At 36.5% G+C, this 27,383-nt stretch overlaps 3 protein-coding genes across 3 annotated transcripts in view; all 3 read right to left on the reverse strand.

Annotated features, from left to right (window-relative positions):
- The window catches only part of LOC141431046 (aldo-keto reductase AKR2E4-like), a 28,656-nt gene extending 20,948 nt beyond the window's left edge, over positions 1-7,708 (reverse strand). Inside the window, exon 1 of the mRNA XM_074092015.1 lies at positions 7,600-7,708. Coding sequence (XP_073948116.1) covers positions 7,600-7,641 — 42 coding nt within the window. The 5' untranslated portion in view covers positions 7,642-7,708. The remainder of the gene's footprint in view (positions 1-7,599) is intronic.
- Positions 7,709-9,172: 1,464 nt separating this feature from the next.
- nesd (SHC binding and spindle associated nessun dorma) lies at positions 9,173-20,027 on the reverse strand. The gene is made up of 9 exons (XM_074092033.1): positions 19,615-20,027; positions 17,898-18,111; positions 17,205-17,434; positions 16,321-16,481; positions 13,905-14,115; positions 12,811-12,986; positions 12,289-12,396; positions 11,204-11,358; positions 9,173-10,462 (listed from the first exon to the last, which is right to left on the reverse strand). The coding sequence occupies exons 1-9, from the start codon at positions 19,793-19,795 to the stop codon at positions 10,366-10,368; spliced, it is 1,533 nt and encodes a 510-aa protein (XP_073948134.1). The 5' UTR covers positions 19,796-20,027; the 3' UTR covers positions 9,173-10,365.
- Positions 20,028-20,486: 459 nt separating this feature from the next.
- Positions 20,487-26,168, reverse strand: LOC141431061 (uncharacterized). Its single transcript, XM_074092035.1, has 4 exons — positions 25,999-26,168; positions 25,092-25,296; positions 23,820-23,990; positions 20,487-22,733 (listed from the first exon to the last, which is right to left on the reverse strand). The coding sequence occupies exons 2-4, from the start codon at positions 25,293-25,295 to the stop codon at positions 21,885-21,887; spliced, it is 1,224 nt and encodes a 407-aa protein (XP_073948136.1). The 5' UTR covers position 25,296; positions 25,999-26,168; the 3' UTR covers positions 20,487-21,884.
- Between the last annotated feature and the right edge of the window lie 1,215 nt (positions 26,169-27,383).

Here is a 27,383-nt window from a genome sequence, read left to right on the forward strand (position 1 = left end):
ACGCACACACACAGCCAAGCGTCATTTACACGGCCGCTAACCGATCTTCGCAAGACAAAACTGCAGGGCTACTCCGAAACTCGAAACTCGAAGTTCGTGTCGTGCGGTCCCTCTCGCTCTCGTATTAAATAGTATAAGTGTCAGAGGGACCGCATGACACGAACTTCGAGTTTCGAGTTTTCGGAGTAGCCCTGCTGCGTAGTGCCACTGGACGACTGCTGTGCCGTGCTGCCCGCTCTATTCACCCCCGTTTCGATTCCGTAACGTGGCTATAGCGCTCGGTAATAACTTTTCATAAGAATGAGATTTTTATGTGATAAAATTCAACAACAAGTCGTTTCGAATTTGCCGCAATACACGCATTTCTTTTCTATTACCAACTTATAATTTAATTAATAAATAGATAATCATAAAATTAACATAATGTTTTATTTCTACACGCATACAATAAAAATCTACACACTTCTGTTTTACTTTTTGTGGACGCCCAGCCGTAGGTACAAATTTCAAGAATACTGCTGAGTCAATCTACTACCTATTACTTGTACTGTGCTGATTTTCTATGATTAAAATGTATCTACTGACGAATATTATTGAATACTCGTATACCTACTTAATTTTCATCAGTCCGTTAGTCCGTGAAGGTTACTAGATATCGAAAATACAAACTGAGACATGGATGCACAGACAGAAGATTAAGGGGCTGTTTCACCATCCATTGATTAGTGTTAACTGGCGGTTAGGTGCGATGCGATTTGTTTTGTTCGAATAGACGGAGACGGCATCACATTTAACCGTCGGTTAACGCTAATCAATGGATGGGGAAACAGCCCCTTAATTGTTAATAGTTGTGTTGAAACCAGTTTTACCAGAAAAAATGCATCCTCAATTAGATAATTTATTCACCACATAATGTTAGGTAAAGACTATGTTATTCTTGTCATGAGTAGATCCATAAAGGATAATAAAGGATGCAGGAAGATTTTTTATTCGTATGGCCTCACTTTAATTACTTTGTTTTGAGAACCTAAAATCAAGAAACTAACGTTTTTCAGAGTTCCGTGCTTTAAAAGGAACCTTTATCGGATCAGTTCGTTGTCTGTCGGTCCGTAAAGATCCTCTTTACAATTATCAAGTTAAAGTTTACCTCTCTATTATCGTATCTCTCCATTATTTTTTCATTGTAATGCGCGGCGATTGTAAAACAATTATTATACGAGTATTAGTCAAATACTTATGCATATATATTAATCATGTCAAAGAATTCATACCTACAGTCACGAGCACCAATATCTGACACAAAAAGCGTGCATAAATATCTGATACGACTCTATTTCTAGGGCCTGCCGGTCGTATCGGATATTTTTGCATGCTCTGCTGTGGCAGATTATGTAGTGTTTCGTCGAATGATTGTTTCATATAATATTAATAATACTAAAACAATTGATTTTTCAGAAAAACATATTAAGTTAACTAACCAAGTTATTCTAAGCAGCCGAAGGAAAAAAAATATTTTCAGTTACAACCGGAGAAAAAATAATATACTTACCAAATGATCTTTCGACCATTGCTGCTTCATTAGGACAGAAAATATTCAACGACGGTAGGGCACCGCTATTGGAACGTAACTTAGACGAATGCATATTTCTGTCTTTGACTGTACCACAGGCCACAGATGATGTAATACTGAATGTATAGGTATATATCTACCCACAAATAAAATACTACGATCAACAATGACAGGCAAAATCGCCATGATTTCTTACGCTATCTATTGTTTGAGAGATTGAACCTCATTGAACTATTGTGTAACGTAAACCAGATACTTAGAAAACTGGCCAAGTACCTAAGTATCGGGTCACCTTACATTTTGTCGCTATTGCTATTCAATTATACTAAGGATTGATTCATTTTATTATGCATAGTCCAATTACTTAGTTTTCAATTTTTAAACTATTGACTAAATATGCAAGCATTTAAAACGTCACTTCATAAATAATAAAAGAAAAGAAAAAACCGCGCAACAATTTTTTTTTCTATTTGAATTTTGAACAGATGGCCTGTCCATTAGTCGAGCGTACGTTTTTAAAAAGTAATATTGTAATTTTGAACAGAACATTGTTTTTTTTCCTCACATTCAAAGTGAAAAGTAGTGTGTTTAACGAAAGACTAAACAACCATAATGCCACTCGAACTATAGCCACCCTCGCTCTGCTCAGGTGGCTAAACCTCTCGTATCATTATGGCTTGTTTTAGTCCCTTGTTGAACAATCTACTATTTATCCCGGAAAATGCACTGTTCCCGAGACTTTTTCCGATAAAATACGATGGAAAACCCTAAGAGCCCTTTCCCACGGCAACGTCCCGTTTTTGCGGATTCGGTTTTTTGCAGGATCAGGATCACCCGGATCATGTTTAGTAGTGTATACCTACTGTGGTAACATTCACTTGAGCATTCGGTTTTTTATACTACAAACCGGACGACTGGGTCCAGTAAAAAGCGGTATCCGATTTAGTTACGTACATAAATAGTTTAATGGAAGTGTTCCCACTAGCATGCATACGTTTTTAGGGTTCCGGACCCAAAATGGCAAAAACGGAACCCTTATAGTTTCGCCATGTCTTATATGTCTGTCTGTCTGTCTGTCCGTCCGCGGCTTTGCTCAGGGACTATCAATGCTAGAAAGCTGTAATTTTGCACGAATATGTATGTAAACTATGCCGACAAAATGGTACAATAAAAATGACAAAAAAAAATGCTTTTAGTGTACCTCCCATATGATAGACGTAAAGTAGGGATGTTTTTTTTTCTCGTCCAACCTTATAATGTAGGGTATCGTTGGATAGGTCTTTTAAAAAAACGATTTTTCGATTCAGTGATTTGTTTGCAAAATATTCAACTTTAAAGTGCAAATTTTCATTAAAATCCAGCGTCCCCCCCCTCTAAAATCTAAACCGGTGGGTGGAAAAATTTTAAAAAATCCAGAATGGTAGTAAGTATATCAAACTTTCAAGGAAAACTATATCGGCTAAGTTTGCTTGAGAATTATTAGTAGTTTAAGAGTAAATAGCAGCCTAAGGTATAAAATATACCTAAACTTGGAAGATTCCGTATAAAATACGAAATCCTTAGAAAAATATTACTTAATTTTTTCATAATGGCTACGGAACCCTATTTTGGGCGTATCCGACACGCTCTTGACCGGTATTGTTTTCTTCCCCGACTGCTGCTATCCCGTAAAAAACAGGATGCAAACTTCTGTGTGTGAACACAACAGGTATGATTTTTGCGGTATAGTAAAAAAACCGATCCAACAAAACTGGACGTCTGTGGGAAAGGGCTGCAATACATTTCGACACCTCCTACGTATACTGGTACAAGTGCATAATCATACATTTACAGGAGAGCTGTTCAAAGGTTCCAAAACCTGTAACTTTCTCATTTGATGATATAACTTTTCAAAATTTTGCATTGGTTCCAAAGAAAATATTTGCTTTCTACCTGTATTCATGGAATTTTTAAATTTCTTATAGTTTTTGAGAAAATTGCAGATACACTACTATACGCGTATTTTACATCTTGTAGTTGTGCGGTATACTGAGCTAATTACCACTTGCTCCAGTATACGGCGTAATGCGTAGATTACTGATCTAACGATATTTTATATTGTATATGAATTTTTAGATGAAATACTTATATGGCTTGCAATGAACAATAAAACAGATGCTCTTTTACCTTCATCTATTGATTTATAAACGTTTTTATCACTTGCATCAATATACGCTAACATTAGCATGCCACTTGTACCAATATACCGCTAGTAATGTTTTAAACGTGCTATACAAAATACAGAAATATACCTTTATAAAAAACCTCACTTGAAACATAAATGGTTTTATTAAGAAAAGTAATTGTATTAAGTGCTTTAAATTAATGGAAGCCCATTCAATGGATTCGTATTCCTGTTCAAATGTGTACTCGTATTTTATTGTGAAAGGTTCCTCATGTGATACATATATCGCATCGCACCCATTTGTATCCACATAACGGTTTAGCTTTTTGTGCCTCTTCAGGGTTCCGTACCCAAAGGGTTTAAACGGAAACCCTACTTCTATATACTACTTCGCTGTCCGTCCGTCTGTCACCAGGCTGTATCTCATGAACCATGATAGTTAGACAGTTGAAATTTTCACAGATTATGTATAACTGTAGTCGATATAATATATATATAACAAAAAATAGAACAGAATAAATATTTAAGGGGGCCCCATACAACAAATGTAATTTTTTTGCCATTTTTTTGCTAACCCTAATGAAGTTGTATAGATGGTATGGAACCCTTCGTGCGCGAGTCTGATTAGCACTTTACTTAAGCCCAGCTTTGACATGAAATATTGAGTCAAAGTCAAAATATCTTTATTCAATTTAGATTGTAACAAGCACTTATGAATGTCAAAAAAATCTACCACCGGTTCGAAAAAACCTCTGTTGAGAAGAGTCTGGCAATAAACCTAGGTATATTTTGAAAACAGATTTACAATCATATTTTAGTGATATCTATACATCACAAGTATTTAGCACAACTACATATTTAAAACAGTTCTCAATTCGCTATTTGGAGTAAGCACTCGCCAATGCGGATCGGAATTATTTCCAAATTTCCCTATCCATGATATAATCATTAATTTTAATAATACGCCTTATATATTAATGTCTTCTTGACAACAGATTTAAATTTTGTGTCTGTTTCCGAGTCTTGGGAAACTTCTATAACTTCATACGGTTTACCCGTTTTCGCCATATACATAGCCAGGTACCATTTCTTAGGTGTGTATAAAAAAATGTGTATAGGGGGTTATTAAAAACCTGTACTATACTTTAAACCACATTAGGGCTTCTAATTACTAATATGATCCAAGTAGAAAAATACTGTGATTCGAAAAAAAAAAAGTTTTGCATGGAAGTGGAGTCGCAAGAAGACTTTCTAATTTCGATATCTTCCCACTTATATCGTATTAGTAATCAGTAGCCCTAATATGGGTTACAGTATAGTACAGGATTTTTTTTATCAACCTGTAGGTATATTGAAATTTACTGTTCTCATTTTAATTAAAGCATGCATACCTTCGCCTTCTTTTTGGGGATGCTCAACTACCAGAATGCAATGTAATACTGCAATGTTATATTTCTAGCACGCGTACATGTAGGTATAGCCGAGGAAACTGAATCACGTACTGGTACTGGGTGGAACCGTTGTACTACCAATGTTATGTTGACATCCCATACATTTGCCAAAGAAATCATAGCGAAATAGATCACGAAAAGGTTTCACATTGGATTTAGTTTCCATGACTGTCTATGAGAAATACGGCTATTGTGGTCTTGCCCTCCGCAATTGTCAGACCAAAACTATGTGTTCGTAGAACAGTTTAAACGGTCCGCACGCAGCGACGGCTAGCGCGTACACTGAGGCAACTGCCAGTTACACTGGACTTCCCCGGCCCCGCGACAATATCGGTGCCGCGTATAGTGGTGCATGTCGGTTGCCTCAGTATACGTTGTACCGATTAGCAAAACGGTGTTAGATGCATTAATATACGTCACTTTATTTCCAAAACTAATAGGAATATCCGTGCAAATTTTTTGTGGTAGGTAAATAAGGAAATATTAATCACAAAATTGCAAAAAACTAAAAATCAGGAATTTGTCACTTGTACCAGTATACGTAGGAGGTATCGATTTGTGGCTTGTGGCAGGCTGCCATAAGGACCCTTTTGCTACGGATTGCCACATTTATAGTTTTCCTTTTAAATTCGTTTCAAATACTAAAACAAATCGCTGTACCTAAATAACATTCAAGTAATAAAAATGTACTATCAAGCTGCAGTTTTGTTACAATTCACAAATTAAGGTAAGTACACTATTTTCATATAATGGAATTTAAAAATAGGCCCCAAGGGTTTTTTCCGTGAAGTTTTATCATTTAGGTATCTCTTACGAACCGGTTTGCATGTGCGAAAGAGAAGAATGGGTTAATGGCCGCAATTATCATAACATAAGTAAACAAGGGCACGGAACCTAGTTGACGATTACTATGATACTTATTTTATCTGGGTAGATACAGTTGAGTTCATAAACTTGTGAGCAAAAATTTGATCAAAAATATCTGAACACGCTTCTACGCAGTTCATAATAGGTAGAGTCGTGTTCAGATATTTTTGATCAAATTTTAGCTCACAAGTTTATGAACTCGACTGTACCTACGTAAAATTTTGCACTTAGTGTACAGTTAGACCTAAGGGGACGTAAAGAAAACTCACTTTTTTAGTCCTCTTTGCTGAATAATAATATATGAATTAAACACATTTAAGTACGATTTTTAAAAAAGTGTCGTAAATTAGGAACTTTTTAAACTATTTTCACAATACAAGTAATAGCTCATATTAAATATTGACCCGGATAATTCGCGTCTTAAATCGACACGCGCGTGTTGCAGCAGCCGCCGAGTCGCGTTGCTCCTAAGAGGAAGGGCTACGGATTAGCCCGAAACATGTCGAGCTAAACTCGATTTAAGACGTGAGTTATCCGGGTTAATATATTTAATATGAGTGAGTCTCACCGTAGTTTCAGGTTCAAAATTACATGTAATAGCTAATTTACTGCGTATAGGTAATATATTATAGATGATAATAATAATATATTCTAGATGATAATAATAATATATTCTAGATAATAATAATATATTCTAGATAAATACTCAAAGGTACATGCGCATTACTAGTTATCTTAATTTTTGATAACGTTTTAAAGAGTACGTAACAGTTAGAGTTAACTTCATTTAACCTATTGAATGTTCCCTCAGATCAGAAGTGGTTAGAGAACCTGACTACGAAGCTTGAGGTCCCGTTTCGATTCCCGGCCGGGCAGATTATTTGTAAGAATAATACGAATGTTTGTTCTCGGGTCTTGGATGTTTATATATATATGTATCTATTTATCGATATAAGTATGTTTATCAGTTGCCTACTTAGTATCCATAGTACAACCTTTGCTTAGTTTGGGACTACTTAGTTAGGTCAATTGGTGTCAAGTGTCCCATGATATCTGTTTATATTTATTTATTTATATTTTATTTTAATTAACAAACAAGAATTACACAAAAATATTACATTAAATAAAAAGAAGAACTGAAATCACAATATTAAAAACAACAATAAAAAAAATACAAAAAAATCTAAATAATAATAGGTTCTTAAATTCAATTATAAAACAAAAATTAATCACTACCCATCCGCATCGTACTTATTTATTTATTTAGAAACGTAAATCAAGAATAACAGTTGTATACCTAACACGTATACGTAACAAAACGGACAAAAATATATTCATTTTCAATTTTCAAAAAAAAAAATCAAAAATCAAAATGGTTTATTAAAAGCAAAAACAAATTACAAGTAGGGTTTCCGTTGGTTCCACACTAGGCTAAGCCTGTCACGTGAAAACCTGAGGCCATTTATAGTGAGGCTTTTGCCCTACAGTGGGACACAATAATGAGCTAATAAAAAAAGGATTTTATATGTTATTGATTAAAAACTCACATGAACACCGATCAAAAACAATGAGAGCGTTGACGACCACATCTTGCCAGTACCACAGCCTCAGTAACTAGTTGTGTAACGTCACCGGCAAAACGGGTATTGAACCGGTCAATCGCGAATCGCGATCACTATTAGATATACGAATGATGTATTGTGATAGATTCAATATGGCAGTGGTCGTCAAACGGTTCCGCACCATTCTCTATACACTATTAGAAATTAGCTAAAACGGCAAAAAGTCAGGCTTGCTACGTATATGGAGCCCCCCTTAAATATATATTTTATTTTAACTATTTTTTTTTAAAGTAAATTATACAACTAAATATTCCATGAATATTTCAAGCGTCAACTTGTTCCCGTTATTAATATCGAGCAAAAAAACTGTAAAAAAATCACGTTTGGTGTATGGGAGCCCCCTTAAATATTTATTTTATTCTGTTTTTGGTATTTGTTGTTATAGCGGCAACAGAAATACAACATCTGTGAAAATTTCAACAGTCTAGCTATCAGGTTCATGACGTACAGCCTGGTGACAGACAGACAGACTGACAGTGGAGTGGAGAATAGGGTCCTGTTTTTACCCTTTGGGTACGGAACCCTAAAAAGAATACATAATAAAAAGTTAACTGAATACCTAACTATATTCCATAATATACGTCTTAAACCGAGTTTTGCTCGACATGTTTCGGGCTATTTCGTAGCTCTTCTTCTCAGGCTATTTCGTAGCGACTCGGCGGCTGCCGCAACACGCACACTACGCGCCACCGCTCTGCTCGCGCGTCTGCCCGACGAAACTGACACCGGCGCACAACTACCCGCATTCACATCGGTGAAGACCAAAAAGTTGCGAAGCGTTAAAGCGTTATTATTTTTTATTTTGTTGTTATTAGACATTGACAATAAGAATTACGATTGCATTTAGACGATTCGTAGTAAAGGGCCATGCCATTGCAACAAAAATACGAGAGGGTGGTTTCTTGGGTAAAAAATTACAATAATATTAGGTATTCAATTTAGTTCGTTAGTTAGATTATCAATAAAAAAAAAATGACTAAGATGAAGCGCCTCAAAGTGCGGGAGTGGGACCGTGACCTCACGCGGAACAACTGACTTTATCTTCATAATTTTTTGTTTAGATGACAAAAAAAATACCGTAATATTTTCTAGTAACATAACTGACGGACTTAATTTTTTAAGACACTAAAGTTTATTATTTCTGACAACAAATAGAATAATAATCGAACTGATCTGACGATGGAGGCGGCAGCGAGACACTGGAACTCAATGTTGCCAGGCCATGTTTAATCTATTAGAATGAGTGTATTTTAACTAAAAGGTAGTTTATATTGGTCTGATAATTTAAACAGTTACCATAAAAGTGTATTTATGCACGCATGCTGGTCTGCCCCCTCTTATAAAAAAAGGAAGGGTGCTGAGAAGGAAGTTTTTACCGTCGGCAGCAGAAGTGGATGAGCGGTTACGGTAATACTGCCAAGAAATTAATAAATTTTGAGCACCTCAACTGCTAATTTTTTTCTGCTGCCGACTGTACATCTTTCAGAATAAAACAACATTTAAAAGAAAGTTCCTTATATTCAACACGACAATATATCGAAACCGTGTTAGATTCCATTTAACTAAAGTATATTAAAGCTGCTCTGTCATGTCAGTTAAGGCACTTTTGTACTTTACTACAACTTATAGTACAGTAAAACCAGAATGTTAACGTATCGCTCGGGACTGGTCGGTATTCTTCGTTTTCGTGAAGATTCAAATGAGAAAGAAAAAGAAAACCCGATCTTTTATTTCAAGTTCTGAACGGCATTAAAACGCTAGTTCAAGTGTACCATCAGCCAAATAAGTGGTCTATCAATTTTTAAACAAATTCCTATCAACTGAATATGTTGCTAAAGTCGAACTTTCAAGTTGACAGACACGTCTATTGGCGTTATTGTTTTATGACATGCAAACGATTATCAACTTAGGGTGGTAGACCACATATTTGGCTGATGGTACGCTCTTATTAAAACAGCATGGTATTATATTTATAGCATAAATAATGAAATATTTCTTAAAGTCAAACAAAAAGTGCATAATTTTTTTACCACACTTCCAATTTGAACAGAAATTTGGAAAAAGGAAGAGGCTTTTTGCAGAGTGCTTGCATATTATGCAATTCATTAAAAAGGAATCCGGTTGACGTTAAATAGACGCAAGCTTTTATAATGAAATTTTGGAAGTCATGCATGGATAATTACTTAATTCAATATTATTAATTAAATAACGAGTGTTTATTTAAGCAATAAGTTTCTTACATTTCTTATTTTATTCTGCTCTACTTTTCTAATAACTTATTAAAAATACATTAATATTGCTTACTTATGGCACGTTTTCAGTTAATTGCTGTAACAAGTATGTGAACAGGAATTAAATCATTTTGTATAGCAATTCATGGCTTATAATCTCATAATCATTAATGTTGTGTTCTGTTTTTTTCATGTGTTTTTATGTAGGTACAATAAAGAGTTTTACAATACATTACAAGTCTCGTGTGGTAGCTTTTCAACAGGAATTTCGATATGTCGGTCCAATGTCTTTTTTGAGCAGTATGGCCCCAGACTCCTCAGAGTTGGAGAACTTATATAGTAGATAAAAAGAACTATATTTTTTTTGTTTCAAAAGATATCACGATCTAGGCACAGTCCAGGTAAAAGATATCTATCTTTACACTTCAGTGGTACCGTGGATCATAAAACTACGTTATTGCTAATTCAGATTGTGGTCTTGCTGCACCAGAAGCACCTCTTTGCGAAGGTTACCAGATCCAAGTTTGCAGTTCGGCATGATTTGAAGCTCCTTGAAACTGAAACATAATTGAAATACTGTGAACGGTGCTAAATTACGTCACACATTAAGCTTGGGGGGGTCTGAGTTTCTCTGTATTTTCGGCGAAATATTATTCCCCGATGTTTCATTTGCCAGACTGTTTCATTTCCTATAGTCCGGTCGTTATCATCTGAGCTCTGTGGCCATAAAAACCCTTTTTCTAACATCACGCTCGCTCATGGGAGGTTAGCAGATCTCTCGCTCGCACTTTGTAGCGACTTTAGTGATGTGCATTACTTAGTACTTAAATGTTTCATCGATATCACCTAGGATAATAATAAAAATGTTATGTATATGATTCTCTCCTTGTTTATAAAAAACAATCCAATAAAAACTTAATAATTACATTAAGCCCTCTTGTTCTGAGAGGAGGCCTGTGCCCAGCAGTGGGACGTATATAGGCTGGGATGGATGGATGGAATTACATTAAATGAAATAAATCTAAGTAAGTATGTAGGTATACTTAAACTAAATATTTTTTTACAAATAAATATAAGAGAATTTCTCTCTGTCTGAAAAATACGATGCGATGCGATGCAACGCGGCGGGATGGATGGATGGATGGAACATTTCCTCACATTGTTTGAGAAAAGCAATATACAAACCTCGGCCAGTACAGTTTTATCCGGCCTCGTCTACGGCCATCAATCCCTTACTTTCATATCTAGATCATCTCTACTTGCATCTACTCTTACGGTGAAGTAAAGAAAAAAATTACTTGTTCAAATCCTTGCTGCCATTTCGATCGACCTCGCAGCGAATGCTTTGCTCGGTACAATCCGCTATAGTAGTGTTGTTGAGTACCACTTGCGAGCCAGAGTATATCTGGATGCCCACGCCACAATTCCTTACGACGCAGTTTCTCAACTCAACCTTAAAAAATAAATACAATTAGTATCCTACTAATATTATAAATGCGAAAGTTTTTGAGTAAGTGAGTATGTTTGTTCCTTCTTCACGCTGAAACGGCTTGACGGATTAGTTAGTTTATAACCTGGATTAAAACATAGGATACTTTTTATCCCGATCTTCCCACGGGATAGGGATAGAATCTCGAAATAACAACCGCTGAGCTTAGAGACATGAAATTTGGTATGCAGGTAGCTGGACCTCTGGAATAAACACATCCCGCGGGATTTCCAGAAAATTAAATCGTGATTTTCATTGACATTATATTAAAAACAAGTCAAATTTCATGATTCTAAGCCCAGCGGTTGTTGTTTCGAGATTTTATCCCTAACCCGTGGGAATATCGGAATAAAAAGTAGCCTATGTTTTATTCCAGATGTCCAGCTATCTGCATACCAAATTTCATGACTCTAAGCCCAGCGGTTATTAGTTCAAGATTTTATACCTATCCCATGAGAACATCGGGATAAAAAGTAGCCTATGTATTATTCCAGACGTCCAGCTACATACATACCAAATTTCATGACTCTAAGCCCAGCGGTTATTAGTTCAAGATTTTATCCCTATCCCATGAGAACATCGGGATAAAAAGTAGCCTATGTATTATTCCAGACATCCAGCTACATACATACCAAATTTCACGACTCTAAGCCCAGCAGTTGTTAATTAGAAATTTTATCCCTATCCCGTGGCAATATCGGGATAAAAAGTATCCTGTTTTATCCAGGTTATAAAATAACTTTTTGCCAAATTTCATCTAAATCTGTCCAGCCGTTTCAGCGTGAAGAAGTAACAAACATACTCACTCACTCACTCACAAACTTTCGCATTTATAATATTAGTAGGATAGATACAGATCGTCATAGCTACATTCATCATATGAATTATAATTACCTCAGCACCCTTGTGAACAACAACGCCGGAATAGAAGTTGTCAAATGTGCAGTCTTCTATAAGGATCTTCGAACCGGCCGTAGCTATGACGCCTTGTGCGAAGTCACTCTGTAAAATAAAGCAGTTTGTTAAGCTGAAGTTAAAATTAGTATATTAAGGGGCTGTTTCGCCATCCATTGATTAGTGTTAACTGACGGTTAAATGTGATGCCGTCTCCGTCTATTCGAACAAAACAAATAGAGACGGCATCACATTTAACCGTCAGTTAACACTAATCAATGGATGGTGAAACAGCCCCTAAGTATCAAAAGAACTGGGTGAAAATTAGGTTACTTGTATTTATTATTATTACATTTATATCGTCAGTATAGTCACTACTTTGAAAAAACCTCGTATCTAAAATCAAAATGTCCACAAAATTGAACCTTGACATAATGGTTATAAAGTTCACTAAGAAAAATTACCTATTTTGAGGTAAGAGTTTTTTTTAAAGAAGTGGCAATATATGCATAGCGACTGTACCTGGCAGCTACTGGCGTCGTCCAGTAGCGAGCAGCTGGCGAGATGCAGTGTGCCCGGGCGCATGAATATCACCGTGCTGACCAGTGCACAGTGCAACACTAACCCGACTATCCGACACTGGTCACTCAGCATAAAAAGACAGGTGCGCATGTCGGTAGCTTTCAGTGTGGCGCCTTCTGTAAAAACAATAACAAAGTCCGTGTTGTTCATACGTCCGTGTTGTCCGTGTTGTAGGGTGAATGAAGCGCCAGGAAGACAATTCAGAAGGTTTATTCAGGAAAACTTACAAAACAGGTTTAGAGCTTACTTTACTTAAATAACCTAGCTAAAGTATATGCATACAACTGTGAGTTTATGGAATGGACAGCATAGGCCGTCTCACCCCGTACCCACTTGTTGGTTTTACTTGAGGATAGCAGAGGCCGTCTCTCAAGCTAGACCACTAGCTGAATGATGCACTCTCGTCCGCGCAGCGCCTTTTATTAGTTCCGAATGCAGCTTTCGTAGGCGCTCGGGTGTATCGGGCCGCCGAGCGAGATAGGTTACTGTGCGAGCGGGAAAGTATTCGAGCCCGCGCGTATGTTGTACAGATGTCTTAGTTTATGGTTCTACACAACTTGTTTTTAGGCAATGGCAATTAGCTTATACTTACTGTGGAGGGGCGCGTCTTCGTGAGTATTAAACCCTTGTAAAATATTAAAGGGGGGCTCCGATACAACAAACGTGATTTCTTTGCAATTTTTTTGCTCGATAATAATAACGTAGACGCTTGAAATATTCATAGAATATTTAGTCGTATAACCCTGCGTGCGCGAGTCCGACTCGCATCTGGCTTGGCCGGTTTTTTCTGTAACACGGCATGACGACGAGGGTAGAAAGAGATGGTGCAGCGATTGCGAACGTCAGCGAGTTAGACAATACAGCCTACTTTTAAAGTAAACTGCTTGATCTGTCGCCGTATTGGCTTGTCTACCGGCCGGGAGCTTGCGATCACTTTCATCATCTCTTTCTACCCTCATCTTCCACCATGTGACGGATAGAAGTGTAGAAAACGATTGTGATTCTGAGTGTTAGATAATAAGGTGTTTGGTTACCTTTAAAACTGCACAACGATATTTGCGACAGAGGCATCTCGGGTATCTCATAACCATCGCTGCAGATGACAACTTCTTCTGGCTCCATGGCCAGGGCCTCTTCTGCAGACACCATCATGGTGAGCGACTGTTCCCTTGAAACCCGAGAGACCAGGAATTGGGATATCTCTTGGAGCTCGAAAATAGAACCACCTTGCCAGAGAACTGCCACCTGGAATGTAAAAATAGTATTTTAACTGTAAAACTGCTTACATTTACTATGCAGAGGACAAAACTGTTTTTATCCTGCTTTTCCTCTACCAAGCAAAAAAAAAAGCGAAACGTGACTACTTTGAAAAAAATCTCGAACTGCAAATCATAGCATAATTCATAGCATAGTGAATGGTTTTGTTCCTTTGAGGATGAACTCTGGTTGAGTAGGTACGAAACGCGTTAGTGTGGTGATTGCTGGGTTTGTGTCATTTCTGTATGTTCTTAAATGCAATGCGGAGGTGGAGGAGCTTCATGAACTCACATTTGTGGCATAGACGTAGGCTTGTGTAGTAAATGTACTAAAATCTCAAATGTACTAAATCCCGTCACTGAACTAGAACAAACTGCTCTGTAACGTTTTTGCTTTTAGTTCATTTTGTTAGTACCTACACTTACGCGCTCGCTCGCTCGCGGATCGCAAGAGCGTAAGCACGAAAAGATGTGAGTAGTACGAGAGGGAATGAAACGAAACCGCTCATCTCCGAACTACGGCGCGGGAGCAAGCGAGACGACTTTATTTTGACCTGCCGTCTTGTTTGTAAGCAAATAAATTCTTCTATAGACTCTGTTTGCCTTAATAAAAGTTTGTTTTAACATGAGTTGAACTACGAATTTCAAATCTCTACCTGGTATGAATAAAGTCAAATTTGTGTTGTATCACTATTATTTACTTACATGGCCTACCAATTCCTACAAGCTATATTTAATACAAAAAAACAGCAATAGATGGCACTACTATTAACATTTGTAAATTATAAAATGTGAATAAGCCAAATTAAGTAGAAATATTAAGATTAAAATAAAGACTAGCATATTTTATAAACACAACTTCACATCAACCTTAATTCAACTCCTTAATTTGAAGATTAGAAACACCATAAAAATAATAAATTGAGAATACGAAAGTATAGGCTACATGTGACTACATTTCAGCTATGAGGCTTTCGTAGTGTTTTGCAATTGTGACGCTAGATGGCGAAAAACCGGAATGCGCTTGCTGGGCTTGCCCTGCGCTTGCTTACATTCGTCGTTTTATTCAAAATTTAGTGTGTGTCAAATATTATTCTATAAAAATATTTACATTAAGAACAACGACGATTTTAGTGTTTTTTTACACAAATACGGACGCTTAGGTTGGTCCAAACGATCTGTTATCGTAGATCGTAGAACAAACCGAACGAACCACGAACAAACGAAACGAACGAGTGGGAGCAGAAAAGAAAAGAGCCATAGATAGATTATTTCATTTCAGATTTTCACTGTACTGGTGTACTAAAAGAACTAAAAGTCCGAACTAGTACCTTTGTACGATTGTACTAGTTCAGAGCGATCCGTTTAGCGAACGAGCACGCACAAGCACAAGCTATCGCAAGGTTGTGGGTGTGCAAAGTAATTATTTATAGTTCATTCAGGTAACGTTGTGCAAAAGGTAATGTGGAGCCAAGATTTTGTAATTACTGCGGACAGAGAACTAGAGTGCGATGAAACGGAGGTGTTAGCAAGGAAATATTTAAAAATAAAATGAAAGTGAGTTTGATGGATACATTCCACAAAGAAAATGTAGATACCTATGATCAATTGTTTAGTTTAAGTACCCGGGCGACCGAGCTTTGCTCGGGCTTAAACTCGTTAATAAGCGTTTTCCCAGAGATAAGACCAAGCTAGATCGATTTGTTATTCACGAAAACCCCTCCATACCAAATTCAAGTTTCTGAGATTCTGATTATATATATGTTGCAGGGATATGATAAAAACAGGGATTTGATCAAATTCCTCAGGGATATGATCAAGTCCTGGGAGATGATAAAAAAACATCGCGGTGTATCATTTCCCTTGCGGAATTCAGTGATTTGATCAAGTCTCCGAGCCCTTTTAGAGGAATGATAGAATTATGTCAATGGCAGATGGATTTCATAATTTCTCTTAGCGATTTGATCAAATTCCTGAGCTGTTCTAGGGAAAAGATAAAAGTAAACGAATGTACTGAGCAGGAAAAAAATCTCACCCTCAAATGTATGCAGTACCTCAAATTTTGTGCCGCTGAGTAGAGAAAAGAAAGATTTATTTTTCTGCTTTGCCATAATCAACTGAAACTAATAGTCGCGATCAACGCTTGACCACCCCTGATATAGTCAACGTAAAGTTAAATAGATCAGTTACTCACATTTCTCTGACTCTTCAGTTTCCGCCACTTGCTCCGCACCTTTGCGAGATACTGCTCTCTGACGAGAGGGTTCTCATAAAGTGTCCATTTGGACATGAGCCCGTCCAAACGGGCGTTCATCTCGGCACACAGAGATATGTAGGATGGGGGCAGCAGAGAGTCTGGAGAAGACAGATGTGTGAGGATTAAAATTTTGTATCTGCTTACAAAAATCACAAAAACACAAACAAACAAAGTCACAAAAATGTTGGAATGGAGACTGCGGATCGGCAAGCGCAGTGTAGGATGACCATCAACAAGATCCCCCATGGCTCCCAGCCTATATCCAACAGTGAAAGTCCTACGTCCTATGGCTGATATGATAATGATGATTGATTAATGTTTGTCCCCTAGTACATTCTAATATTGTATACGCAAGAGATAAGAGTTTTTGCAGCAAAGCAAATTTAACTACTACACCTAATGTTTCCAGTGAGTGAATAAAGTAATGGTAAAGACTTAGTCCAAAGGTTCCCAAACTGCGTCGTAACGCCCTCCCAAGGGCTTCACTAGGCGGTATCTAAGTCACGGCATGGGTAACTAGAGCTACACATTTTCTTTTATTTATACCTAAAGGCGACGCAAAACAATTGCTGTCTGATTTTTGCATTATTCAGATTGAGAAACCCTGGCCTAATAGTTAACTATTATTAATCAAGGAGGTTAGAAAATTCTGTGTACCATCGTCCATCAGCCAAATGTGACCTGTGAAGTTGCAGAACAATAATGTTGATGTGATGTTTCTGTCAATTTGAAAGTTTCGCTTAAGCAACATGCTCATTCATTTGATAGGAAGTTGTTTAAAATTGATAGACTACACATTTGGCTGACTGCAGAAGTCTTACCATCCTCATCAGTAAGTCCTCCTTCACAAAGGGAGGAGTCCAAATCCTTCAGTTTGCGGTGAGCATCAATGGCACTTGTCCGTAACAGAACAATGGTGCGAGCTATGCAGTTAGGTATGGAACCATTTTGGACATCCAGCCATAGTTGCATGCGGTCCTCGATTGTGTTAGGAAGCACCACTTTGTCATCCTGGTCATCCCATGGCATCCAGATATTTGAATAGTAGAATCTGTTGAGGAAATTGTTATTGTGACTAATATTATAAATGCAAAAGAGTACCAGTATTGACAAACTTTGCATATTAAGAGTTTTGTACCCGAATCCCGGTTGCCACGTGACAGGCTTTGCCTAGTGTGGGACCAACGGCAATGCAATTTTGTAATGCGATACCTTTTCAATAAACTATTTTTATATTATATTTTTTTTTTATTATGATTTGTATTTTATTGATGTTTGTAAATGAAGTAGGTACTTTCTTTATTCATATGTAAGTAGGTATATCAGACTGTCTTTTAAATCTCACACTCAAACCTGTGAACCGATTTAAATTAAGTTAGGAAAGAAGATAGTTTGAGATCCTTGTAAAGACATAAGATAGTTTTATTTTAATCTTAGAAAATAGCACAGTTTATTTTATTTGTTTGAATTTGTTACAGATATGTATTTTTCTTGACAACAAACCTTGTATTTACCTTAACAAATCAATAAATTCTGCAGTAGTAGCATCATTAATGCACTTTTCTCGTTGCTCTGTGGTTGGCCATAGTTCATACAGAGGAATATCTTCAACGGACTCAGGTAGAGTGACAGTTTCATGCTGAACACTGAGGATGTCCACGCAAGCCGTCAAGTTCTCAAAGTCCACTGATGTGACAGTCACATAGGCTATGCAGGGGAATCTCACTTCTGGAAACAAAAATGACATTTTTATTTTCTAAATTTTGTACAATCACCCAGTGTGTGTATAGGTTGTAATAAGACTGAAGACCTTACTTTCTTCTGGAATGTGATCAGAGGACATCAGAAACAGGTACCTATCTGGATGGTATGGATCTGTTAACTGGAGGTGTAAATGTGATTCTGGGTCAACCACTTTCAGAAGAAGCGATACGGATTTACAAGTTCATTAGACAGGCCTTTGCATCCAGAGACTAGGTTTCGATACAAGGTAGAGTGTAACAAGTATCTAAGGCTCCCCGTGAGGCTGACATAGTCACATTTAGGGCCTGTTACAACATCCATTGATTAGTGTTAACTGACGGTTAAATGTGATGCCATCTCCATCTATTTGAACAAAACAAATAGAGGCGGCATCACATTTAACCGCCAGTTAACACTAATCAATGGATGGTGAAACAGCCCCTTAGTGTTATTACAAGCTGTCGCTTTCCCTTTTGATAGTTTGATTGTACTTATTATTTGTTATGTAGGTACCTATGTATAAATTGTAAGCAAACTATTGAATAAATATCTTTTATTATTATTATCATTACTAAAGCCTTGTTAAAATATAAGATTTAAAAAAAAATAACTACGTTTTATGAGTTTCAAACTGCTTTACTGCAAAGAAATGCCTACAGTATAATAGTATGACAACCAGATAGCCAAGTGGTTAGAGAATCTAACTATGAAGCTTGAGGTCCCAGGTTTGATCCCTGGCCGGGGCAGACATTTGTGTGAATAATATGACTGTTTATTCTCAGGTCTTGGATGTTTAATGGGCGAATATTCGAGCGTTTTGACCGCGCGGTCAAACGTCATTAGCTTCCCACGTTTATTATAGTACAACAAAAAGACAAGTCACAAAATCTTTAATCACGCTAAATTCAGCATCGGCATTGTCTTCAATTTACATAAAAAACAACCCTGAGCATTAGCTCTTTTAATAACACATGTGAAGACACCAATGACGAAAAAAAAACGCTGCAAAAACGCCGAATATTCGCCCTAATATCTATTTAAGTATGTATTTATCTATTTTCATATGTTTATCCGTTGCCTAGTATCCATACTACGAGCTTTGCTTAGTTTGGGACTAAGTCAATTGGTGTCAATTGTCCCATGATATTTATTTATTTATTTATAGTATTTACCCATGGTCACACACTGTGTCTCCAAAGGATATTATGCAATGGTTTGCTCAAGTAGCTAACACCCAATTCTAGGTTTTCATGCAGGTTTTATAAGCAACTTTTATCTAACATTATTTAAAAAAAAATGACAATTAATGATGAATTTGCCTATTTTTTTTAAATAACAGTACTTTTACTCAGTGGCAGATTAGCCACATATCAAGAGTAGCATGGTGTAAGTCAAAAATTAGCTAAAATCTAAAATCGGCTCTGCATTTACAGCTCGAGTCTAACTTGGTCAGAAGGACTTAATTAAAGGAACCGAAATCTTACTTACCGAACTTCTTACAAAACTCTTTTGATAGTTTCCACAATGCATCCCACCCCACTGGCTCTACGATCAACTCGGCCTGGGCGCTCCACTGCTCGCGAGCGGTGCCACGGCCCGAGCTAAAAACACGCACCATTTCCTGCAGGATCTCATTGTCACTCCGGTTAAACGTATATACTGACATCATCTTTACAATAATTAATTAACACGTTTGATAATAGTACACGTGAAGTTATTTTAGAGCAGAATTGTTGAGAATTCTTATAAAAATCACGTTTCTGAAGTTAAATTTGAATCAATGAAACGGATAAATCCAAAAACAATGAAAGATGAAATGAAAGTAGCCGTTTGTTTTCCGTTTGTTTGAAATGAAAAGCAAGCAAAAGCAAAGACAGACGCATGACAGACGTGAGTTAACTGTCAATGTCACATCACAATTTATTTTTAATTGTTCTTTTCTTATAAGTCTGAACGACAAAGATAACTTCACCCATACAGTAACTATTTCATAGTCAGTTATTATATTATTATTATATTTAACCCATAACTGTGTCCCACTCCTGGGCAAAGCTATGGTAAAAAGGACTGATCGTATCCGGAACACCACATTGCGCTCCAAGACTCGAATAGCTTTGCGAATAGCTGATATTGGAAAAGCGACCGCCAAACTTAGGTAAGTGGGACTGGGCCGGGTATGTCTGCCGGATGCACCCCACCCACAAAGATGGGCGCACAAAGCCACATGGTGGGTACCGCATGACTGGCACTGACGGCAAGGTTACTGCAGGCTGCTATGAAATTCGAAGCTGGAAGTTCGTGTCGTGCGGTCCCTCTGACACTTATACTATTTAATACGAGAGCGAGAGGGACGGTGCGATACTAACTTCGAGTTTCGTAGTAGCCCTGTTTCTGCTGCCTATACTCCGAAGTTCGACCTTTGTATCGCGCTGTCCCGCTAATGCTATTATTTTAGGATAGTGAGAGGGGTGGTATACTCTCAAATTCGATGTTCGTATCATATCGTTACTCTTACTCCCATAATAAATGCTATTTTTTTAGCGTAGGCGGAATGGCGCGGCACGGAGTTGTTAGTTTAAAATTAAGGTCTGGAGAGGGCTAAAATAAAAAACTAAAAAAAAGGATGACATCTGGTTTAGTATTTCTAAGTTATTATTTTATTTACAGCCTATATGCCTACATGTTAGCTGGTTCGTTGTTATAGAATTAAATTATATACATTATGTACAAAAAAGTTTGTAGTTACTATTGGTAAACAAAGTAAAAACATTTTAATACTTATTGTAATTGGTTTTACACTGTGTACCTCCTACTTTGTATTTAACTTGTCTTAAACTATCCTTTACTTAAACATCGATTCACAGGAGCTGACAGGAATGGATTGAACGCAAGTAGTACTATTATATATTCTGTGACGCAAGTAATGCCACTTATACCTACTCGGGTGTGGATGTTTGGATAGGTAGGTATTTAACTAAATGTAAACAAACTTCAGCTGCCAGATTTGGCACATTCAAGGTACATATAAGATACATTTTACTTACTTATCTATCATTGTGATATAAAGTAAGTGTATTTCAATACAGAAATTTAAATGTTTAGATAGTTTAACGAGGGAATTTCAATATTTAAGACCAATTGAGGTTGTTTTGTTTACATTTAAGTACTTAAATAAAATATAAAATAAAACACCTAACCAAAATCCAAACCCAGTATTATGTAGACATTTTTATTCACTTTTTTTTCTTTATATTGTTTTGACTAATTTTGTAATTTTATTTTTCTTTGTGTTACTTTTTTAAATTGTTTTTGTTTTATCGTTGATGTGATTTTTTGTAGCTTTTAATGAATGTTAATGTAATTTGGGTTTAAGTAATTAATTTCAATACAATAAATAGGAAAATGACAGATGCATGTCATTTATCACATTTGTGTAAAGTGAATTCTAATAGGTAAAACTAATTCACTCATTCATTCACTCATTCAAACCATTCGTGTCAGCTCTTGTGAATCGACCCTAGAACCTCGCGAGTCGCGAGAGGCCGTATTGTCTATCGTTTCTGACGCTCGTGATCGCAATCAATTGACAGTTTTTTCATGCGAAATCTGTCATTTGATTGCGATCGCGAGCGTAAGAAACATTAGGCAATACGGCCTTACTTAAGATAAATTAGCCATATTCGAAAAAGAATGTTAAAATTATTAATGACCATCAAATCTTTACTAATGTGTTTGTACTTGTGTCAAAAATTATCTTCTTAATTTTCAATTACTTCCTTTTTGGTTTCTTCATAATAGTCAACTGGAACTACTCCAAATAAAAAATGTAGCTTGAACTCTTCCCTCCGCAACCTCAGTATATCATTCAAAGGAACACTGAATACAACACACAAACATGTAACGTCCGAGGGGCTTAATGACGTCACCGATACACATTTATTAGGCACCAGCCTCCACTGACGTGTATTGAGCCAAGACTGATTTGTGCGCACCAAAACATTGAAAACAGATTCTATGTTATCATGTACCAAATCAGTGCTAATATTCACATACATGTCCACTGTTTTAGGAAGTTTATTTTCTAAGTCGTCTAAGATAACTACCAGATTATGACCAGCAAAGGGGGTATTTTCAGTAGTCAAAGTTAACCACTCCACTGCATCTAGATTGCAGCATATGAAAATCAATCCAAACGGTTCTAAAACCAAACAGTACTTAAAAGTTGGACGCGTTGATGTCTTTGGGTCAATCATGTGATTCCAAAGACTTTTCTGGAGTTGATTTTGAATGGAGTTGATGTCATCCAGGGACATTCTTGACATATTTGAGTCTACAACTGCTACTTGCCGTGTTCGATCTTGCTCTATGACATCTGATGTGTTTGTACTAGAAGTTGCTTTTGGTTTGGGAGAACCTATTGAAGATGAGGTTGGGTTTGATAAGACAGGTAGAACCTGCCCACTAGGGTTTTGATGCATTGTAGGAACAGAAGAATCAGATGGTTTCAATGGAGTCTTTGGTGATACTGTTGGTTTCAGAGGTGATACTGATACTGATGGTTTATGCGGTGTTAGTGGTATTGGTGCCGTAGTCTGGGTCTCGTCAACCTGTAAAAGGAAAAATAGTGATATACTATTTTTATTTTAAAAATGCACAAAAAATCTAACATCAACGGAATGTCGACTGACTCTATACTTCATTTTTTTAGCATTAGAGAGAAGGTAAGCGATCTTGACGTGTCTTTTTATTGAAAAACCTTTTTGAAAAATAAGTCACAGCAAATATTTAACAATTAGCAAGGACATGATTATTTACATTCTTTTGGTATCATTAAGTAATAGTTACTGGTTTTTTAAAAACGTTTTTCAATAAAAAGACTCGACAAGTTTGTTTACCTTATTTCTAATGCTAATAAAAAAACAAATTTAGTTAGCACTGATATTTCATTAAATCAATAGTCGCAAATTAATGGAATTTAACTGTACAATTTAAGCAAGTACTACAATTTGGCCGCTTTCAAGTCCAGGGTGAATGAGCATTTACTAGGCAAGCGTGCTCCATCGTAGGCCTCATCCTCGCTTTCCATCAGGCGTGATTGTGGCCAAACGCAAGCCTATACTGTATAAAAAAAAAAGTTCAATCGCGAACAAAATATATAAAATAAAAAAATATATAATCAAATATAATATAGAAAATAATAAGTATAATAACCTAACCAACTAAAAAAGGTTGAAGATCCCGACATTGTCATTTAAATTCAATAAATACCTACTTACGCGTGAACCGATTTTAATGAAACTTAGCTAAGAACCTTCTCGATTAAACTAGTACTCGATTAAATGAAAATCACATAAAAATTTGTCCATCCATTTGATACATACATAGATTTATTTATAACATCCCACTTTTTGTGTCGGAGATTAAAACAAATAACATGGACAGTTGCGTGCAGCGAGGATAGGCAGCGCTAGTGTTGCATACGCTGTTGCTGGTGGGTGCGTGCGGGTGCAGCTACTGGCCCATACAAGTGCAAAATTCGAAGTTCGTCTCTTGCCATCCCGCTGACGCTATTTAAATATTTAATACGAGAGTGAGAGGAACGGTACGATAGGTACGAATTTCGATTTTCGATTTCGTAGTAGCCCTTCTGGCGCTGCCTTTCCTGCACGCCAATTAATGAACGGTATACTCACGCTCTCTTCACCATCTTCTGTCCCTTTCCCGACTAGTGCTAGGATCATCTCCTCTCGCTCCTTCAAGGAGGCCAGCCTCTTTACGAATAAACGCCCCGTCTTCTTGGCCTGCTGGTTCCGCAGAAGCGCAAAGGATTTCTTTCGTACGGCGTATTTGATATTGTTCCAGTACTAATAGGATGGTAATTAAACCTTTCATTAATGGTGTTAAGGCTAGTATACAATGTGTTTTAAAATTAATAAGGAATATTAAAAAAAACATCATGTGACCAGCACTGTAAAGGTTTCTTATTAGATTTTATTTATTGAAAATGTAGTCATTAATAAAATCAGAAATAAAATATTATAAAATTAATAATAAGACTATCATCCATCATTGAAGTTATATAAAAAAATAGGGAACCCAGTGGGAATCGAGTTGTTACAAGTGCGTGTTACAACTCCACGCCACCTGTGTTCAGAAACCCAATCACCTGCTGAAATGTAGTGCATATATTTTAAACAACATCTTGTAGAGTTAAGTGACAAAAAATTATGAACTTATTCATGGTTTCAAAAATAAGTACCACAGACTCTTATTCCGACGCAATAAGGTCATAGTGACAATCATATAAAAAATCCTATAAAAGAGGGAAAATGTAGTAATAGTTTGGTAGATGTATAGTAATGTATGGTTTTGGATATTAATTTGTTGAATCAACACAGCTCAAATAAATAATATAAATTTAATTTAATTAAGTTTGATGTTACATAATTAAACACTACATTTTTGCTGAGTAACAATGTAGTATTTTAAGGACTGTTTGTCTGTTCATTCACATTCACAATTAAGTACAAGAAATATGAGCCTGTGAACCTTATGACAGGATCATAGTTTTGCTGTGAACTTTAATAACTGTACTATGTTGAATTCTTATAAGTAATTAATTATATATGATGTCACATAGTCATGTTAAATAAATTAATAACAGAAATAAATAAATATTGCAGGACAATTGACACGGATTGACTTAGTCCCAAAGTAAGCAAAACTTGTTTTATGGATACTAGGCAACTGATAAACATACTTAAATAGATACATACTTAAATACATAATGAAACACCCAGGACTCCAGAACAAACATTCTTAATTTTCACACAAATAACTGCCCCGACCGGGGATCGAACCCAGGACCTCAAGCTTCATAGTCAAGTTCTCGAACCACTGGGCTATCCAGTTGTCTAAAAAGTAGTAGTTAAATTAAATATTAATACAAGTTAAAATTTATTTACCTCTCTCCATTTCTCCACAGTTTTAGTAGTGCCCGTGCCCACAGAATTCAATTGTGATGCGAGTATCCCCCATTGCTCAGTTGTAATTTTTTTTAGTGTGTTTCCTTCACTAGCCAAGGAACCCCTAGCTATATTAGGGTGCTTCTGCATATATTTCAGCATTATCTCCCACTGGGCATCAGATACAATAGGCCTTGCAGGCATCCTAAACAATTGTAGAAGTTAACACATTGTTAATAACTAGAGTGGATTTGAAGTAGCAATTACAAGTTTAATATGGATAAGACTAGTACAAGTTACTATTTATTTTTGTCAAAAAGGTAATAAATAGGATCTTTTATGTTTGAGCTGTATAAAACTTCTTTAATTAGAATAGAAAATTTTTCTTTACATCTTCTTCTTCTTCTTCCATCCACATTAAACTTATAATAGCTACTTCAAATCCACTCTCTATTAATAACATAACTTGAATATAACTTGAACTATTCATAGGAAGCTCTTTGGGTATTTTTTAATAAATGTTATGAGTGCTTTTATATTTTGCCGCGCATGGGTACTTCACGCCCGCCGTGGCTTAATGCGGAAAACCGCATCAGTTTTATTTTGTCAATTTTTAAAACCAAATTTTTTTTTGTTGACTGTACTTGCATTGTTATCCAATCTACATATTATGCAGTTGTACAGACACCAAATTTTAAGTTAATCCGAACACTGCAAGTGTTAATTCTATTTCCAAAATTAAGCACAAAAATATTTATACATCAAGTAACTCGTTAAATAAAATAAGCTTATATTGTAATTAAAGTTCCCTCAACTACTTTCCAGTAAATCTGATGCGATCTCTTTCTATACTGACTAAAATATTTTCACTTTGAAAATTACTTCGAATTAGTAAATGTATTATTACCCTTTATAAGTTATCTAGATTAAAATACGCACAACGACAAAAACGTAAATAAAACTTATTTTTCTGCGTTTGTTTGTTTGAAGTAGGACAGGACAGTATCTCTAAGTACATATATTTAGTTTGCGAGTGAGTTGAGTACGAACGAGTTGAACGACGGCACGAAACGACGAAAGCAATGACCGCAATGACGTTTGACAAACAAAACAAAAAAAGTTCGCTTTCACAATATTGCGTTTAGTTTAATTCAGAACTTTAACATATTTTTGTTAATGGTAGTACTAAAACACACTTTAAATATTTCAATTTGAATCAAAATAATAAACATACCAAAAACAGTTATTTTTCGATTAAATACACTTCAATTAAAGTCTATTAATTTAAGTTAAGCCATCCGTTCAATAAATAATACTTGCAAAAACCAAACTTCGTTTGACAGATGGCGAAAGCGATTGTGTAATGTGCGTTACGCGATATGAAGGTCTATTGCGTGTTGCGTAACGTTTCTGCAGGGCTACTACGCAACTCGAACTCGAAGTTCGTGTCGTGCGGTCCCTCTCGCTCTCGTATTAAATAGTATAAGTTTCAGAGGGACCGCACGACACGAACTTCGAGTTTCGAGTTTCAAGTTTCGTAGTAGCCCTGCTGACACTCGCGATCACAATCAAATGACATCTTTCGCAAGAGTTCGCAAACAAAAACTTCGCTTTAAACTTGCTTTCAACTTTCAACCATCTTTCAACTAGGTTGAGACGTTTTTCTATATTCAATGTAGGTACTCTGTGACGAAAGCTTTGAAACGATTTTGTGTATTCTGTTCTGTATTTGAAACAATGGTTATGTTATAGTCTGTTATAGTACTTATAGTATAATTATACTTATAATGAGTTTTGACCCGCCCCCCCCCTCCCCCCATGTAACGCGCCGTAACATTTTTCTTTACCCCCCCCTCCCCCTTCCTAAAAGTTACGTAACACCCAACGGTTACGGTTCCGGAGCCAAAATGGCAAAAACGGAACCCTTATAGTTTCGCCATGTCTGTCTGTCTGTCTGTCTGTCCGTCCGCGGCTTTGCTCAGGGACTATAAATGCTAGAAAGCTTCACGGATTTTCACGGATATATACGTAAACTATGCCGACAAAATGGTACAATAAAAATTTAAAAAAAATTTTTTAGGGTAGGTACCTCCCATAGACGTAAAGTGGGGGTGATTTTTTTTTCTCATCCAACTCTATAGTGTGGGATATCGTTAGATTGGTCTTTTAAAACCATTACGGGTTTGCTAAGACGATTTTTCGATTCAGTGATTTGTTTGCGAAATATTCAACTTGAAAGTGCAAATTTTCATTAAAATCGAGCGTTCCCCCCCCCCTCTAAAATCTAATCTG

The sequence above is a fragment of the Choristoneura fumiferana genome, chromosome 9, assembly GCF_025370935.1.
Source record: "Choristoneura fumiferana chromosome 9, NRCan_CFum_1, whole genome shotgun sequence".
Lineage (NCBI taxonomy): Eukaryota > Metazoa > Arthropoda > Insecta > Lepidoptera > Tortricidae > Choristoneura > Choristoneura fumiferana.

Excerpts from the sequence above, each read along its gene's own strand:
- nesd (XM_074092033.1), bottom strand. The coding sequence starts at position 19,795 with ATGATGTCAGTATATACGTTTAACCGGAGTGACAATGAGATCCTGCAG. Across the intron at positions 16,482-17,204 it reads AGGACTTACTGATGAGGATG|ACTCTCTGCTGCCCCCATCC; the intron begins GTAAGACTTCTG and ends TGTCTTCTCCAG. Across the intron at positions 10,463-11,203 it reads GGCAGCAAGGATTTGAACAA|TTTCAAGGAGCTTCAAATCA; the intron begins GTAATTTTTTTC and ends ATTATGTTTCAG.
- LOC141431061 (XM_074092035.1), bottom strand. The coding sequence starts at position 25,295 with ATGCCTGCAAGGCCTATTGTATCTGATGCCCAGTGGGAGATAATGCTG. Across the intron at positions 23,991-25,091 it reads CTGTGGAGAAATGGAGAGAG|TACTGGAACAATATCAAATA; the intron begins GTAAATAAATTT and ends CCATCCTATTAG. Across the intron at positions 22,734-23,819 it reads CAGAAGATGGTGAAGAGAGC|GTTGACGAGACCCAGACTAC; the intron begins GTGAGTATACCG and ends TTCCTTTTACAG.